The sequence below is a fragment of the Hyaena hyaena genome, unplaced genomic scaffold, assembly GCF_003009895.1.
Source record: "Hyaena hyaena isolate Hyena2069 unplaced genomic scaffold, ASM300989v1 scaffold_839, whole genome shotgun sequence".
Classification (NCBI taxonomy): Eukaryota; Metazoa; Chordata; class Mammalia; order Carnivora; family Hyaenidae; genus Hyaena; species Hyaena hyaena.
Genome location: NW_024081463.1, coordinates 605609 through 624437, shown reverse-complemented (window position 1 = coordinate 624437; position 18829 = coordinate 605609). Strand labels below are relative to the sequence as shown.

Sequence of the window (18829 nt, the reverse complement as noted above, 5' to 3'; positions counted from 1 at the left end):
AGAGACAGCATGAGCAGGGGAGGATCAGAGAGAGAGGGAGACACAGAATCTGAAACAGGCTCCAGGCTCTGAGCTGGCTGTCAGCACAGAGCCCGACGCAGGGCTCGAACCCACAAACTGTGAGATCATGACTTGAGTCAAAGTCGGACGCTTAACCGAGTGAGCCACCCAGGCGCCCCCAAAATACACTGAATTTGTAAAAGCAGGTAGCATGCAGGGATCATTTTCCTCCAACTTGTCTCTACCCCCAAAGAAACATCATTGATGGAACAATGCTATTTGATCATACTTCTTGTATTTTGAAACTTAATTATTGCTAAAGCAATAGAGAGATTCTTCATTGCTTTGGTTTGCTGGATTTTTTAATGTTTATTTAGTTTTGAGAGAGAGACAGAGTGTGAGTGGGGGAGGAGCAGAGAGAGAGGGAGGCACAGAATCCGAAGCAGGCTCCAGGCTCTGAGGTGTCAGCAGAGAGCCCCATGCGGGGCTCAAACCCACGAACCACTACATCATGACCTGAGCTGAAGTCAGACGCTCAACTGACTGAGCCACCCAGGAGCCCCTGGTTTGCTGGATTTTTTCAAGTGTATTTATTTATTTTAATATATAAGTTAGAGAGAGAGAGGGTACGAGTAGGGGAGGGACAGAGGAGAGAGCAAGAGAGAATCCCAAGCAAGCTCCACACCATGAGATCATGACCTGAGCTGAAGTAGGACAGTTAACCAACTAAGCCACCCAGGTGCCCCTGGTTTGCTAGATTTTAAAAAGCAGTCACTACTTCATTCTATACTGTGTTGTCTATTATAATTTTGGAGTTAAGCCTGTTTACAATTTAAGGTATCTCAGTTTTTATTTTAATGTAAATTTGGTTTACGCTTAACTTTTAAGGGATATATTTCCTCTGTAAAACTACCTCTGTCTATATTCTGTTTATTATCTTTGGTTTGAAAAGTCGGAATCTTCATATGATGGGAGTGTGTGTGTGTGTGTGTGTGTGTATGAAAAAATTCACACAAAGTCTTTTACTCTCGGTTGTTTAGTGAATGCTGTGAGGTTGTGCAATGATTTTGAAGGAATGGTTAGTTTGACACACATGGCTGCTAACAGATACTTCATAGTTAGTTCTCCTAGAAACATAATCCAGGCACTTTTACGATGAAAGGAGTAAGCCCCGTGATTTATAATCCTTACCCACTTCATCCCTACATATTTCCTAATCATGCCCTTTGGAGCTGGTTTTTAGAATGTCAACCTTATTTGTTCAAATTATGGCCCTTAAACTGCCATTGATTTATTCTGACTTTACCCGTATTGTTCTTTTTTTCCCCCTTCTTGAACTAATGGGAAGTAAATGGAGACATAAGAGATGAATTACTTTATATTTTGTCTATTGTTTCTCCACAGAGTGTCTCTCTTCTCCAGAAATTTATTCAGCTCGGTATTTCTATAGTACAGGAAACAGTTTTAAAAGCAAATGGAGTTTAAGAATTTAATGTTCATTGTTTTTAGTCTTAACAAAACAATAGAGAATTTATTAATTTTAATGTTATTAAATAGTAGTGTTGTACTTCGCAGTTTTCAAAAGAAACCTTGTTCATTTAATCACAGTGATAGAAGTAATGAAATTATATTACAGAAAATTGGCAAAATAAAATCACCCATAATTCTGTCACCAAAATTCAGCCATTATTATCTTTTTAATGTATTTCTTTCTAGTGTAGCTTCCTGCATAAATGTTTACATAGCTTTAATCACCATGCAATCCTATTTTATATCCTGCTTTCTCACTTCACATAAAATAATTTTATATTGCTGTGTATTCTTTTTTTTTTTTTTACAAATAGTTTATTGTCAAATTAGTTTCCACATAACACTCAGTGCTCATCCCCACAAGTGTCCTCCTCCATGCCCATCCCCCCGTTCCCCCCACATCCATCAGTCCTCAGTTTTTGTCAGCATTCAAGAGTCTCTCATGGTTTGCCTCTCTCCCTTTCCCCCACCATTTCCCCCCTTCTTCTCCCCCTTGTTCCTCCGTCAAGTTCCTCCTAATCCTCCTATACGTGCACACATATGATATTTGTCCTTCTCTGCCTCATTGCTGTGTATTCTTAATAACCAACATCTGAAATGCATGTGTATTCTTGTTATTGTGATATAATTTAATCACCCTCCATGACTAAACATTTATCTCTCTTTTTTTCATTTGTAGTCAATGAGACTACAAACATTTATATATATATATATAACTGTCCCACATTTTAAATTATTATGTGGATGATCTTATGATTGGTTCCCAGATATAGATAAAAGGAAATGACCATTTTTGTGCTTTTTGAATCATATTACCAAATTATTTCCAAAAAAGATTATAGTAATTTGCATTTACCAAGTCTTTTACTATACATTGTGCCAGGGTTAGGTATTCTGTCTCTATATTTGCTTATGCACTATGTTAAAAGTGCCACTTCGGGGGCGCCTGGGTGGCTTAGTCGGTTAAGCGTCCGACTTTCGCTTAGGTCATGATCTCACGGTTCGTGGGTTCGAGCCCCGCCTCGGGCTCTGTGCTGACTGCCAGCTCAGAGCCTGGAGCCTGTTTCAGAGTCTGTATCTCCCTCTCTCTCTGACCCTCCCCTGCTCACGCTGTCTCTCTCTCTCTCTCTCTCTCCTAGAAATAAATAAAAAAATATTAAAAAAAAAATAAAAGTGCCACTTCGTTATTCTTTTATTATACATTTATTACTGGACAGTATCATAATTTCTCCATCTATTTGCTTACTAAGTGTGACTTATCTGTTTATACCCTTTGGTTATTTATTTATTTGCTGCTTAATTTTAGAAATTTTAGGAGTTGCATTTATGATAATGATATTAACCCCTTGGTTTTGTTTACTGAAAAAATATTAAATTTGCTTGTCTTATTCTTTATACAAAATTTTATATTCTACTATAAACTTATCTTTATAATAGAATATAAATGATAGAAGAATGAACCTATACAGCTTTTTTTTAGCATATAGATTTTTTTTTTGAAACTAGGTATGTTTTGATGACCCAAATGATACTATGGTATTCCTCACCATCTGTGTATTTTGCAGCCAAGAATACTTAGGTAATAGAGATGCTTGACAATGTTCTAATTTTATAGGAAAAGAGGAGCAAAGATTGTATCGAAGAGAGTTGATGATTTCAAAGAAAAGTTTCAACATCAACTTGGAAGAGTTTTAGATCCGTAAGTTCATAATTAACTTTGAATTGATAGTGTCTTTGGATACAATGTAAAAAGTGCTCTTGTGGTAAATGTTGGTTTGTTTTCTATTAGGTTTTATCCATTAAGTAAGAAAATCATCCTTTCATATTAGTCAGGGAACCCTACTAGCTTCTGTAGAGCCTGGGGTTCTAGGAAACTGCTGAGTCCTCTGAAAGGAAGAGGGCATTCGGAGAAGAGGGAGGGAGAATTCTGTGTAAAGCTTTATTTCTGGGATATTACTAATGAAATTTAATTTATCATGTTACATTTCATTTTTTTTTTTCTCTCTCTCTCTCTTCCCTGTGTCTGTCTGTCTTCCTGTCTGCCTCTATTTCCATATTCTGCTTTGAGTCTATTCTTAATTTTCCTTTTAAATCTGGGCTATTGAAAGCCAGGGAAAGCTTTTAGCCATTGCTAATGCAAGCGGGAGGTTGGACAGAGGATCTGTTGGAGAACTTCTGTTTGATCTTCATAGTTTGGTTATAGGAGAAATATAGGCTATTAAAAACATATGGCAAGTGTCTAAATTCCAGAGATGTGCTGAGTATTTTAACTAAAGGATTTGTTTTCTTTGATAGCATTGCAGAAACAATGAATGTTCCCCCAGACCACACATTTGGAGCTTGTCTCCGTGCTGAGGAGTATGGTAAGTATACAAACTTTCCCCTTCAAAACCAAACAACAACCTCCCCACAAAGTTACACTGTTAAACTCACCATATCCTTCTCTCAAAGCTTCTAATTTTAAAGGTTTAAAACATTACATTAACATTAATGAGAACAATTTGTAGCACAAGAGAGAAAAAAAAATGTTCATATTATGTTTGAAACATGTACAGTTTAAAGCCTTTGTGAATGAACACCTTAAGTGTAGTCAAGACTCAGAACTTTGTTTAGAAAACAAATATGGCCTGTATTAAATAAGCGTTAAGTTGAGCGAAGCAGCTTTTTAGTGAATTCGAACGTCGTACAAGGCTCTTGCTACCCAGAATGTGGTCTGCAGACTGGCGATGTTGGTGTCCCCTGAGAGTTTCTTAGCAATACAAAGTCTCAGGCTCCACCCACATCTACTGAATCTGAAACTGCATTTTGCAATATTCCCAGGTGAATTGTAGGCACATTCAAGTTTGAGAAACCACTCTGCTCTACAGCCACATAATTAAGAACCACTCTCTTCCCACCAGCCAATCAATCAATTCATAAAATGGCAGAAGAAACTTGCCAGGATTTTGTCTTTCTTTCTAAGCCGTCTATAGGGTAGACATCCAAAGGCAAGACTATGCTAAAGCTTATCAGGATTGCGCTAAATATCAGTGGTTTTCAAATAGTCTGCAGTCTTCCTGCATTAAAATCACCCAGGGAATTTATGAAGTACACAGGTTCCTGGGACCTATACCCAGATGTTTTGATCCAGCAGGCTCTTATGAAAACTTAAACTCGAGTTGAAGAATGGCTGCTAAAAAGGTTTTAGCTAAAGCCCACTCACTGACAAATAAAATATACATTTATTGAGCTTATGCAATGATGTTTTCGCACAACATTAATCGCATTAATTAGGAGATTATATTTTGGGTCTGTTTTTTAGATGAATTGTTACATGTTTATTGTATGCCAAAGCATCTTAGAGGCTCTTCTTACCTGTAAGAGTGGTTCAGAGATGATTTAGGAAATGCATCAGTGAGCCTGGAAAATAAATAGGTAATCATGGTCAATTCTGCTTACTTGAGGGCAGGCTTCATGCTGGTGGGTGCTCCATCTTGCTATCTGTTGGATCCCCAGAGTCTAGCATACAGTACATTTTTCACAAATATTTATAGCATGAATTGGTGAATCTAACACATAGTTTATCATTTTGACATTTTGACAGCATTGACAAATTTCCTAATAGTTGATCGAAGTTATCCTTACAAATTGAATAAGATAGTGTTACAAAATGAAAAAGAACACTGACATTAATAATTTTAAAAATATTTAAGTATCCTTACCAGAATTGGTGCTGCATAGTTTAACTGTGAAACGGGACTGTTAAGTCCTCTCTGAACTTTTTCTGGAGTTTATGGATGGACGCAGATTAACTGTAGGCTCTCACCTTTTGTGACCATTGTTGGGGTCAAAGAGTAGCATTGAACGCTCCTGCTTGTAGGGACCTATTGATTTCTTTACTGGGCCTGAATTTCTCCTTTTTACTTAGTATGGAAATAAAGGGAGATGTACAAATAATGTCTCATCCCTAAGGCCTGGAGTTACTGGTTATGTTAAGATGCCTCCAGGAAGTGTGCAAGGGTTGTGCCCAGCTCTGAGAACACACCAGAACCAAGACCAGTGGACAGGGCTGCATCATGGGAATTGGTTGCAGGCAGAGTACAGTTAAAGAGCTTGTTTCACTTTTCTGATGGCCATGGAATGGTAGCGAGGTCATGGTCTCTCGGGGCCAGAACTTGTACGCCTGATCTGAGCTCCTTAGAGATGACTCTTGAGTGATTTCAAGTGTTTTGACATGAACTTCATAGAATATTCTTTCAGGGCCAGGCCAGGAGAAGGTATCAGCATATATCTCACTCACCAGGAGTCACACCTCCTAGTGAAGAGTATAGTGGCAAAACCAGATGGACTTGAAAAAACAATCATTCAAATGGTTATTTTTGGATGTTAATGGAGAGGGAAGGCCTCTGAAGATAAAAACTCAACCAAGAGCCATCTTATGGAGGAAAGAGGACCTTTATTTTACAGAAGAGCCACCCAAATGGTTTATATCAGGGGGAAGGAATGTGGAGGAGGAGAGGAAGCCATGCTTATTTGCCAAAAATCACTTTCACTGTCACTATCTCCTCTCACGGAGCCTTCTTCCTTATGCTTTGCCCACATGAAAATGGTTGTCTGATGAGAACTGATTCCATTTTAGATGACTTTGTTCTGAGACACTTGCCAAGTTCCTGGAACCAGCATTGGCTATAGGCTTCTCACACATATCTACCCTTAAAAATATGACTTTTGTCAGAGTAGGTGGGATTAGCTCCTGATTTTATAGTAAGAATCTCAGAGGTGCACTGAGTACCTATTGAAAGAGACCTTTGACAGAGCCTAATATAGGGATTTACATAAAGTAGGTATAAATGTTAGTTGCTGTGAACTGCACTAATGTAGTGATTTAAATGATTCCATTTAGGATGTGACAGTCAACTGCCAACATGACCTTGTCCCAAGATAGCAGGAAGGGAGGGGTATAGGCCAGGGGAAAATGAACTGAGGCAAAAGGTTCCTTCTGGTGACATCCACCAAACCATCACATCTGAAGCAACGAGGTCACCTCTAGTCTGATCTCTGTCACCGTTAACATCCAAGGAATGTTTTCCAATAGAGACTGAGAAGGAATGGGGCTTATAGGTGATGTGTATGTTTGTACTTTCTTTGAGTCATAATATGGGGAAGTTATGAAGGATAAATGAAAGCAAGGGCCAGGTCTGGGGCAGGTGGGGATGGGGGGCATGTGATAGGTGGATTGCAGACTTTATTACTTCCAGATTACTGAGGGGATTGTGGATCAGGACTCAGTTAATGGAATTGTGATGAGGGCTGGTCTCCTGTGCAGGTGATTATACTGGGGAAGCAGGGCTGAGAAATGGACACTTGATAATACAGAATGAAGACAGACTGAAAATTCCTATTAGAAAGGAGTAGGGAATTTGAGTTCTGTTTTTACGAGGGATCCCAGGGGTTTAGTCAGCTTCAAGGGACGTAGAGTGGCCCCATATGGACTCTGCCCCACTTTCAGACCCTCAGCATTGTAGACAAATGTTTGCTAAGAGGCAGACAGGCAAGGGCTTCACTATCTGAGGAAAGACAGCCTAGCAGGGCTGATGAATCCCCTCCCCCTGCATTCATTTTGTCAGAACTTTTTCATTGAGCAGAGAAGTCACATAAAACAGAAGTATTCGGTTTTATCAATTATGTACCTTTTTATATACAAGGATTCTCTTTTTTTTAAGTTATTAATTTTTAAATTTATATCCATGTTAGTTAGCATGTAGTACAGTAATGATTTCAGGAGTAGATTCCAGTGACTCATCCCCTATGTATAACACCCAGTGCTCATCCCAGCAAGTGTCTTTCTTGATGCCTTTACCCATTTAGCCATCCTCCCACCCACAATCCCTCTAGTCACCCTCAGTTTGTTCTCTGTATTTAAGAGTCTCTTCTGTTTTTGTCTCCCTCCTATACAAGGATTTTCTATCACACTGCATAATAGAATCAGAGTTAGGTATGAGGTTTTTTCATTCACAGAAGTTGCTAGATCTTTCTCTCTTTTAGGATGGGAATAATATTGACAGACTTTAAATTCTTTTACCTGAATTCAGATAAAGGACTTTTTCTGCCCTTCTTTAATAGGAGCTGGTGATCTCATCCATAACAGACTTCCTGGTGAATATCTTCACGGCAAGGATAGGCAGAGAGCCCTGATTGCAGCAGTGCGACATCACTTGAAGAAAGTTAACTACCAAAACTTTGACACTTTGCTGGCAGCCTTCAGGCACTATGACAAGGTCAGTAGTTGAACAGAATTTTCAGGACTATGCATGGGCTTACTGATCCTGGCAGGTTGGTGTAGATCAGGGGTCAGCACATTATGGCCTGTGGGTCAAATACAGCCTACCACCTATTTTTGTAAATAGTTTTATATGCCAGTTTATTTTGAATATTTTCTATGGCTGCTTTTGCACTATAGATGCAGAATAATGCATCAGAGACTGAATGGCTTGCAAAACCTAAAATATTTACTTGTTGGCTCTTGACAGTAAAAGTTTACTGACCCCTGGAGTAGATCAGTGGTTACCAAAGTGTGGTTCTTTTATCATTGTCAGGGTCACTTGGGAACCTGTTAGTAATGCACAATCTAAGGCCCACCCCAGACCTACTGTATCAGGAGCTTGGGGTTGGGGCCTGTGGACAGTGTTTTAACAAGCCCTGCAGGTGATTTTGATACACATTCAATTTGAGAACCGATATGGTGGATTAAACTGTAGTGTACTGGGGTCAAGGGGTCGGGGTGGCACCTAGATCCTCAGGGAAGATTTTCTGGGGTCTAGGTCATCTATACCTACAGCTGAGTATGTTCACAGAGTGCTGTCAAGGTCCAAGTCAAACTTAGAATGTCTCTCCCCTAGGGAAGCGGGGTGTGGTTTCAGTTTTGAGAGTATAAAATCATTCAGTTTTCAAGCTACTCTAAATTGTATCCTTTGATAAAGTCAGATCAGTCTAGGGCTACATAGTAACCTCACACCATTTTAAGCCATCATGGGATTGTTTTTACCAAGCTGCACTGCCTTTAGCTTACTAAGGTACACTATTGTGCAAATCTCTTGTGAAACCTAGCACAATTTTATTAGTGTGCCGATGAGGCTGTTATTTATTTTTGTCACATGCATCCTCTTCATAGAGAAATCCAGTCTTTCTAAAGGAAATAATTGTGTTTCATTGAAGTATCTGGTTTGTTTTTACCTCATGAACAGCATGGATTTTGTATTGATTGTGAATAGCTTTTTGACTTGGCCTCCAGGAAGCTCAGAGCCAATTCAACAAAACACATCTAGTTTTGTGAACATGATCTTACAGCATACATCTTGTGTGCTCTTCTTATTCCAGTTTCTTCTTATTTTATTCCATCTTTATTTTCTCTTTGCCCTGATTTCCTCACTTTCCAGGCTCTGTTTCATTGTACTTATTTTTCTAGGCAACCTGAAACTATTTTAGAATGAGTCCAATGTAAACAAATAAAACCTCATAAATAAATCTGTAATGATGCAACGTATCATCATCTTGGTTTGAGAAGAAAAAAACCGAGAAGAATGATTTTAGTTTATCTCAAAAAGAAAAGATAATGTTTGTATCTCCCTTACAATGTTGAGCACAGTTTTGGAAAAGTTACACTTTACATTTTTTATCTTAACATCTTGATTACTCGTTGGCTTATTCAGTTTAATCCATTCACTTTTTTTGTTTTGTTTTTTAGATTAGGGGTCTGTGTGCTTGTGTTATACTGATGAATAAAAAGTGGGTTAACTATCTCATTTATGTTTGTGCCAATTACGTAGGGACAAATACCAATCAGTCACCCACTGCATGTCTCGCAAAGTTGTGTTTAAAAGAAAATGTAAGCATTCAACTGTTTCTCTGGTTTCTAATAGAGACCAATTGCTATTCACAGGTAATTAAAAATGAATCTTCAGAATTAAAATATGTAAGCTAAAATAAGTACATTTTAAGTTTTACTCAAATACAAGTATCTTTTTTTTATATGGTAAACATATGTTTTACTTTATTTATTTATTTTTTTTTTACAAATAGTTTATTGTCAAATTAGTTTCCACATAACACCCAGTGCTCATCCCCACAAGTGCCCTCCTCCATGCCCATCCCTCCTCCCCCCCCCATCCATCAGTCCTCAGTTTTTGTCAGCATTCAAGAGTCTCTCATGGTTTGCCTCTCTCCCTTTCCCCCACCATTTCCCCCCTTCTTCTCCCAGTTGGTCCTCTGTTAAGTTCCTCCTAATCCTCCTATACGTGCACACATATGATATTTGTCTTTCTCTGCCTGACTTATTTCGCTCAGCATAACACCCTCAAGGTCCATCCATGTTGCTACACATGGCCAGATTTCATACTTTCTCATTGCCATGTAGTATTCCATGGTATAGATAAACCACATCTTCTTGATCCATTCATCTGTTGATGGACACTTAGGCTCTTTCCATGTTTTAGCTATTGTGGAGAGTGCTGCTATGAACATTAGGGTACATGTGCTCCTATGCCTCAGCATTTCTGTATCCCTTGGGTAAATTCCTAGCAGTGCTATCAAATACAAGTATCTTACAAAGCTGATAGCGGGGTGAATTTAGACTGCAGTGGTACAAATCGGAAAACCTACCACAATACATGGTGCTCTGCTTTTTAAAAATTCTTCATTTTAAATGTAATTATAGGCAAGACGATCACCTTAATAGCTGTTGATTATCTTGGTGAACCACCAGGCACATTCTTTATGATAAAATTAAATTAAGCAGAGAGGAACTCACTGAGAATTATTTAATGTTGATGTACCTTTTAAGTAGTTAACTTTTAATATGCACAATGTAGTGCTCGGTGTCCTTGAGGAGCTTTTTTTTTCAGAGAGGCTAATAAGATATGGGTCTTCCTAGTACAGCTGTAGGATAATTTTTGATTATTTGAGTCTTATATTATTGAATGCCCAGATTTAGTTTAATGAAAACCACAAAACAAAACAGAACAAACAAGCCGCGATTTCCTGAATGAATTTTCTTGACTTAGAGAATTAATTCTGTTATTTTATTGAACTCTCACTGTACATCAAACATTACTCCAGATTATGTGTAGACTTTCGATTTCAGAAATTAAAATCTAGAGGGGAAATGAAAAGACTCATCATGTCCAGGAGTGGTCACAGCAGAGTCCCAAATTTTCAAGATAGGTGTATATCATTCCAACTCCTTTTATTCTAAGTATTACCCTGGAAGTAGCTAAGATGAGATTATTCCTTTTTGGGGACAGTGGTGTTCAGTGATGAGACCCATTGTATGAGCCAGAAGCTACTGAGGAAGATAGACAATTTTTGAGGAGGTTATTCCAAAGCTTGGTCTTACCAGATGGCTATGGATGGTTGGGTGTAGGAAAGGTTCACTGAATACCTTGACCAATAGCTCATTGTTGATAACACTTTTGCTATAAGACACACCATTGTCAGGCTGAAATGGTCCATAACACAAAACACATGACTCAGATTGATTTCATGGGCCATACTCTTATGCCTGGAGCTGGCTGATTGAACTGGAATAGCAATTCCATAGCTTGAAAATGTGTCAACTGTGTGATGCAGCACCAGTAGTTCTGAGAGGGGACAGAGGTTCCATGTACTCAGCATGCCAGGAGCATGGGGGCAGTGCCTTGACTGTGAGGTGTCCTCCCTTACCATGAGACAAATTGGCCAACTTTGGGCAGGAGTCACAAGTAAGGCATGTGGTGTGGTGGCCTCTTCCAGAAAGAAACGTGAAGTGTTTTTCTTTGTAATGATCGGTGTGTCACCATGTCTGGCACAACAGTGGACCCAGGAAGCAATAGTGGCAACATGGATGATTTAGGCTCAGTCAGAGCTTGATTTCAGTCTGAGAATGGGCACAGAATGGACCCTTATCATAGGCATCTAATGACTTACCCACATGGTTCAATCAGCAGCTCTGATTTGTTGCCACAGTTTTCAGACTCAAAAAGAAGTGTTTTTAATCTTCCAGTCTGTAGTTTTCCAAATGGCAAACCAAACAAGCAGGCCATTGGCAATAGTCCAAGAGTTAATAAAAATCTAACAGGTTTATCAAGGGGAATACTGGCCAGAGCAATGAGAATAGCCTTGAGTTCCACCCACTGAGTATACAGACTGTCCATTTTTGATCCTCCATAGCTCTCGTTGAGGTTAAAACCACAGCACATTAGTAAACCAGATCCAGAGGCTCTAAGTGTCAAAATCATTAGTCACAGAGACTTGTAACTCAAAGGGGTCATTAGGGTTCTATGGCCCCAAAGATACTGGCATCCTCTACATGTGGCTCGTTCATAATACAAACATGTAAAGCATCAGTGCCAGTTATGCTATATGGAATAGTATATTCTGCTACAGAAGTTATATATTGCTAGCTTTCCTTCCCCACTTGGAGCAAACCCCACCCACACCCCACTCGCCGAATCCAGACATCTCCTCCCCCTAGAGACTGAGTAGGATGATGACTTTGGCACTCCAAAGAGGCCATAAAAGTCTGAGACTTTGTCCCTCTGAAGTTAGGCAGTTTACTTGAACACGTGAATGTGGCATTAGATCTCCCTTGGGGACAGGGAGACCTTGGTCCCACATCTAGTCATCTTTCTGCTTAGAGCAATTGAGGTTGGGGCATGGAGGGGGGAGGAATCAAAGGTGCAGAGGGAGAGAGTGAGTCACTACCTGGTGAGTAGCAAACATTTACTTTGAGTTTTGAGTGGTACACAGCTCAATGAAACGAACCACCCAAGTTTTCCATGCGCACAAATCCCTGTATTGGGCAATGAAGTCATCAGTGTTGGCACCAGCTGTTTCAGTTTTGGTTTAACAGCCATATCCTACATAGCTCTCCAGCTAGGGCTATGGGGTTTGCATTTTTGTTTGACTTGGGCTTGCAGCAGAGATTTTTACAAAGTAGTCTACTTGAATCCAGGGAAGTTACAGCCCCCTTGTCAACATAATATGTTTTAAATTCTCATTCTTTTTCAACATAAGCATCAGGGATGTTTTCTAGGACTAGGGATCTGACTGCAGTACTTTATCTAGAGTTCATTTGTCAGTTCCTCATTCTCCAGGGATCACCTGTCACCAGCATTGTAAACCCAATCCTGAGCATTAGAGCTGAATACTAGTCAATGAGTCATTTATCATCTCTTGGGAGTTTGTCTCCGGGAAATTTCTCTGAAAGGGCCACAGCTCCTTTATAGCAGCTAGGACCCACTGCAAAAATACTCACACCTTTTACTATCCTCTCCAAATGAACTTAAGGTTCAATAGACTCCAGGAGGAGTCTCCAAAGCCCTAAGACGCCTCCGCTTTTACCCTCTTACCGTTCCTCCTTAACAAGCATTATGTGCTCTGCCTTTTATTTCCCAAGTGAATCAACTAGCACAATGTAGGTATTCCTGTCTTTAACTGTTGTCTGGAAGAAGGTGGAACTTCCCCGCTTCCCCTACCAGGATGAGTCTTAGTGCTAGTTGTTATAATGGGCCAGATTGGTAGCATGTCCCTCTCGTCCATAGGAATGTTAACAGCCAGCAGGCAACTGTCTGCTGTACCACCAGGTACTTGGCCTACAATGACGTCTCCCATTTCCCCTCAATCCCAGACAATGGAGTGGAGGACCATTTAGTTCTCAGTTGGGACACCAGAGGTGTTAAAAACTTTGAAAGCATGGGAAACCTGTCAAAAGTACACACTGTTGGTCAAATGAAATGTCAGGCACAAATCACGGTTACACCTGCCCTACCACAGCACGATTTAAAGAAAAACATTATCTGGGAGAAAAATTATTAAAATAGAATGAGCGGGGTACCTGGGCGGCTCGGCCGGTTAAGCGTCCGACTTCGGCTCAGGTCATGATCTCACAGTTTGTGGGTTTGAGCCCTGCGTCGGGCTCTGTGTTGACAGCTTAGAGCCTGGAACCTGCTTCGGATTCTGTGTCTCCCTCTCTCTCTCAGAAATAAATAAAAAAGTAAAAAATAATAAAATAGACTGAGCAAAAATTCTGAGGCACACCCTGCTCCAACCAGGGTTGAAATTACCGTGCACTTTTAGGACGACACAGTGAGGACTTCTCTTAATAACTGACCGCTCTTTTGTGAAAAAATAAGATCAATTCTTTGAATTTATGTGACAGATCTTTTTTTTTCCTTTAAATGAAATAATAGATGTTGCCTACTCTGCTCTTAGCGATGATGCCTGCTTCATCTGTTTCTGCTTTGTGTCTAACAGAATGGAGATGGGGCGATAGATAAAGCTGAGCTGCGGGAGGCCTGTGCTCAGGTCAGCTTGCACTTAGATGAGCAGCTCCTGGACCGGCTATTTGACTACTGTGATGTGGATAAAGATGGGCTGATTAACTACCTAGAGTTTGCGAATTTTCTTAACTGGAAAGATAAAATGCCTCTGAAAGAGTATGAAGAGAGGGTCATTATTAAAGGTATTTCATTTTTGAAGGTTGGCTAACTTCTTAAATAGACTTGTATGTTTTCAGTTTTCCAGGAGCTTGACTCTTTTCAACTTTGGTATTATATATTTAAAAATATGCACATATATACATATGATTTGCTTGTTTATGCATAGAATACCTGGGGAAGGACAGAAAAGAGTTTGATGACATTTAAGGGGAACCAGGTAGCTAAGGGACACAGTAGCAGCAAGACTCACATTTTAATCTTTGTGTTTGTATCTTTTGAATTTGGAACTATGTATTGCACATTCAAAAGAAAGCAATTAAAAGCAAAGCAGTTTACACAGACACCCAAAACATGAAAGACAGTTCCTCAGAAAGCTGTTTGAAAACCATTGTCTTACCTCCGCTCCCCCAGGAAAAGTCAACAGGAAAATAGACTTTGACCTAAGAACACTTATTCTTTTTTTTAAAATTTTTTTAATAGTTTAGTGTCAAGTTGGTTTCCATATAACACCCAGTGCTCATCCCCACAAGTGCCCTCCTCTATGCCCACGACCCCTCTTCCCCTCCCCCACCCCCATCAGCCCTCAGTTTGTTCTCAGTATTCAAGAGTCTCTCATGGTTTGCCTCCCTCCCTCTTCCCCACTATTTTCCCCCTTCTTCTCACCCATGGTCCTCCGTTAAGTTCCTCCTAAACCTCCTATACGAAGAACACTTATTCTTTTACATTTTGTAAAAAAAAAAAATAAAATAAAAACATAATCTTGACCTTTATTCAAATATTTTCATGTTTCCACATTGACTTCCTCCATCAATAACCATGTATTGATATGGACATATGCATATATTCTAAATGTAGCTAAAATCACAGTGAATGTACCATTTTTATTTGGCTTTTTAAAATTTGGCTTTCAAATTTCTATGGAATTAAGAAATAGTTTTATGGTAAACTTTTGTGTAAATTTCATTTTCAGTTCCCTCATGCCTATATATTATGAATTACTAAGCCATTTCCTCACTCTTTGAAACTTAGGTTATTTCCAGATATTTTGAAAGTAACATTGGTAACACTCAAAAAGCTTTGTTTCTAATTATATCTCATTTCTTATGAATGTTATTATCGTCCCAGAAGTAACTCTATTTTCATTTTGCTTTCCTAAATGATTGTACCAGTCTGCAATTTTATCAGCAAAATCTTTGAGGTTTGACCCTAAATTTGCTACCACTGAGTATTCTTTCAAACATTCTTATAATTTACTTGGTATTATGATACCTTGTTTGCTTTAAGGTTCAAATCTTGATTATTAAGGAAGATTAACTTTTTTAAAAGACTGTTTACATTTTTTATCTCCTCTTGGAATATTTTTCTCTAAAAAATGAAATTATTACTGTTTTCACTTTTATTTCTGGATCATGCCTTCCTGAAAGGCCAAAGCCAAATTTGGGGCTTTATTGACGATGTGACCCCTTATGGGTTTCTGAGATGGCCTTTCTATTCTAACCACGAGGAAAGTAGGAAGTTCCTCTCTACCTACTGAAGATGTTACAGAAAACAGTTCTACCCTCATCTTCTCAGAGATACAAAGGAGTGATAGATATATTTTCTTCTTGGCACAACTCATGAAGTAGTGGGGGAAGGCAGAAGCCTGTTGTCAAACCAGATTTTCAAATTGTTCTTGGTTTTTGGGTTCTGACTTCATCAACCATTTTCAATGGAGTCCTTGAGATTTTTCATCTTCTCTGAATCTTCTAAGATAGTGGCCAGTGGTTTAGTCAGAAGAGGCTCAGGAATATTTTGCCAGGAGTTTTTTAATTTTTTATTTTTTTTAGAGAATGTGAGCACAGGTGAGTGGGGGATTGGGGAGAAAAGGGGCAGAGGTAGAGGGAGAGAGGCTTAATCAGGCTCTGTGCCTCAGTGCAGAGCCTGATGTGGGTCTTGATTCCACAACCCCTGAGATCACGATCTGAGCTGAAATCAAGAGTTTCAACTGAGTTTCAACTGACCAAGCCACCCAGGTGCCCCTGCCAGGAATTTTCTTAGATCAAATTCTATCTTACTGTTGACTTCTAGAGGAAAAGAGGTGAGTGTTCTAAAGTAGTGGCTTTCTTTCTTTTCCTCTTTCTTTCAGTTACTATTTTTTGTTTATTATTTTTTATTACCTTTTTTTTCCTTTTCAAATTTTTATTTAAATTCCAGTTAGTTAATAAGGCAGCGGCTTTCAAACAGTTTTCTGAGAAACGGTTTCTCATACTTTGTCCAGATTTCTGCCTTTTGAGGGGTGCAGGAAGGGATTAGAGGTTTTGGAACACAAGGCCTGAGCGTGTTTGTGGCAACGACCGGCAGGAGCTGAATAGGGGCTGCAGACTTTAGATAGGCATGTCTTTTCTGGTGTGCCATGGTTCCCACCCCAGTCTGATACTGGGGTACCATTTGCCTTTGCAACCCTTGTTGTCTGGGCCAGTTGTTCTGGGCCTTCCCAGAACGCTGAGAGTTCGACTAGAAATTGAAAGACCACAGCGCCCTCTAGTGCTAGCTGTGTAGCTACCAGTTCTGTGAAAAAGCTGTGTCAGGGATTTACTCCTAAATTTCAGAATAACTCAGCAAAACAAACCTTCAAAAGGACAGAGTCTTAGCATTTGAATTTTACTTCAGGGTTTTCTTTTATACACCGATGTGAGGAGGGTTATTTATATAATCGGTTCTTGAGCTCACACTGTGTTCTCACTGCCAGTCCAAATGTTGCAATATGTGGGGCTCCCTGCCACCATCAGGTATGTGTGGAATTTACAACTTCAACCTGTCTTTTCCCCTCCCTCCTTGGGGTAGAACTCTGGAAACAACTCTGGTAATCCTGTAGTTCAAGTTAAATATGAAAATAAGCTATTTTTTTTTTTAAAGGAGAAATAGGCTTCACGGTTTCATTTGGTCTCTCAAATTTAAAAGCTTTATTCTAGGGGTGCCTGGGTGGCTCAGTGGGTTAAGCATCCGACTTTGGCTCAGGTCATGATCTCATGGTTTGTGGGTTCGAGCCCTGCATCGGGCTTTGTGCTGACAGTTAGCTCAGAGCCTGGAGCCTGTCTTCAGATTCTGTGTCTCCCTCTCTCTCTGACCCTCCCCTGCTCACGCTGTCTCTATCTCTCTCTCAAAAATAAATAAAACATTAAAAAAAAAAAAAGCTTTATTCTAGAGTAAAGCGAGTGGAGTGGCAAGAAGAAACCTTAGGCCACATTGCTATTTCCTGGTATATGACATTGGCCTGCCCTTGCTCTCCCACAGTGGGATGCTGGCCTCAGTGGAGGGTTTCCACTAGCCCAGTCTCTGCTTCCACCAGCAGGGAGGGACTAGCCAGGGAAATGGATTTTGCTATAGAGCAGCAAGCACCAAGTAGTAATTTCTTCCTGTACTTTTTTTTCCTTTCCCTTTTCTCTCTTTGCTTAAAGGTAGAAAACTGGATTGTGCAAACCCTGCCGAGGCTAATGTTGAAGAATCTGAACCAACTCTCCTGATAAAGCCAGAAGATATTATCTTAAAAGAACCAGGGAGCTCAGAAAAGACTCTCCGGACACTTCTGAGGCCAAGTGATAAAGTTTCTAATCACTATACAACAACTTCTTCTGAGATCAATGCGGTTGTAGGAGCTGTTCCTTCTCTTTGTGAGTGTGTCATGGTATTTGCTGGGTTCTAAAAAGATCAGTGAACATTGAAGTGTTCTTTGTCCTTGTATTTTCCCCAGTCTCTTATCTTCATTAGGCTGTTTCTCAAAGCCTAAGGCCTTTCATTCAGTTCTGTATTTGAAGTATCCAAGGGGCCTCAATGAATGTAGGGTGAACTGAACTATTGTTAATGATGACCCAAGTAATATGATTCTCTCAATACTAATGAAATTGATCTATGATCAATCTATGATGATCAGAACATTGAATATTGCTCGGACTTTGCCAACTATTAGGAGACATATAAGCCATGTGATTCTTACCTACAAACTGATTTGCCCCCAAATATTTGAAGAGCTTTCGCAAAACTCTTCTCTGTATCTTCATTCCCTATCTGTTAGTTTGCTAGGGCTGCCGTAACAAGTTGCGCAAACTGGATGGCTCAGACAGCAGATTTATCGTCTTACGGCTCTGGAGGCTGAAAGTCTGAGGCCAGGGTATTGGAGGGGCTTGGTTCCTTCCAGAGCTGTGAGGGAGAATCTGTCCCTGGCTCCTCTCCTAGATTCTGACAATCTTTGGTGTCCCTTGGCCTCTGCTGCATCACCCTGATCTCTGCCCTCACCCTCACGTGGTGTTCTCCTGTGTGAGTTTGTGTCCAAATGTCCCCTTTAACAAGGACCCCCCTCACACTGGATGAGTACCCGACTCTACTCCAGTATGACCTCATCTTAATTAATTACAAATACAGTGACTATTTTTTTAAGCTTGCTTGCTTGCTTGCTTTCTTTCTTTTTTTTATGCTTATTTTTGAGAGAGAGAGAGAAAGACAGAGCAAGAGCAGGGGAGAGGCAGGGATAGAGGGAGACACAGAATCCAAAGCAGGCTCTAGGCTCCAAGAAGTCAGCACAGAGCCTGATGTTGGGCTCAAACCCACCTGAGCCAAAGTGGGATGCTTAACCAACTGAGCCACCCAGGAGCCCCTAAAATTTTTTAAGTAGTCTCTACACCCAATATGGGGCTCTAACTTACAGCCCCAAGATCAAGAGTCTCATGCTATACCGACTGGGCCAGCCAGGCACCCGACAATGACTCTGTTTTTAAATAAGGTCACGTGCTGAGGTACTGCTGGTGGTCAGGATTTTAACATATAAATCTGAGGAGAGCATAGTTCAACTCATAACACCTCATTATCTTAAT

The 18829-nt window shown here is 40.0% G+C and overlaps 1 protein-coding gene across 1 annotated transcript in view; it reads left to right on the top strand.

The window, feature by feature from the left end:
• Positions 1 to 18829, top strand: part of EFHB (EF-hand domain family member B) — a 52879-nt gene that overhangs the window by 28911 nt on the left and 5139 nt on the right. Inside the window, exons 7-11 of the mRNA XM_039219713.1 lie at positions 3146 to 3229; positions 3826 to 3893; positions 7633 to 7787; positions 13798 to 14005; positions 17420 to 17632. Of these exons, the coding sequence (XP_039075644.1) occupies positions 3146 to 3229; positions 3826 to 3893; positions 7633 to 7787; positions 13798 to 14005; positions 17420 to 17632 (728 nt within the window). The remainder of the gene's footprint in view (positions 1 to 3145; positions 3230 to 3825; positions 3894 to 7632; positions 7788 to 13797; positions 14006 to 17419; positions 17633 to 18829) is intronic.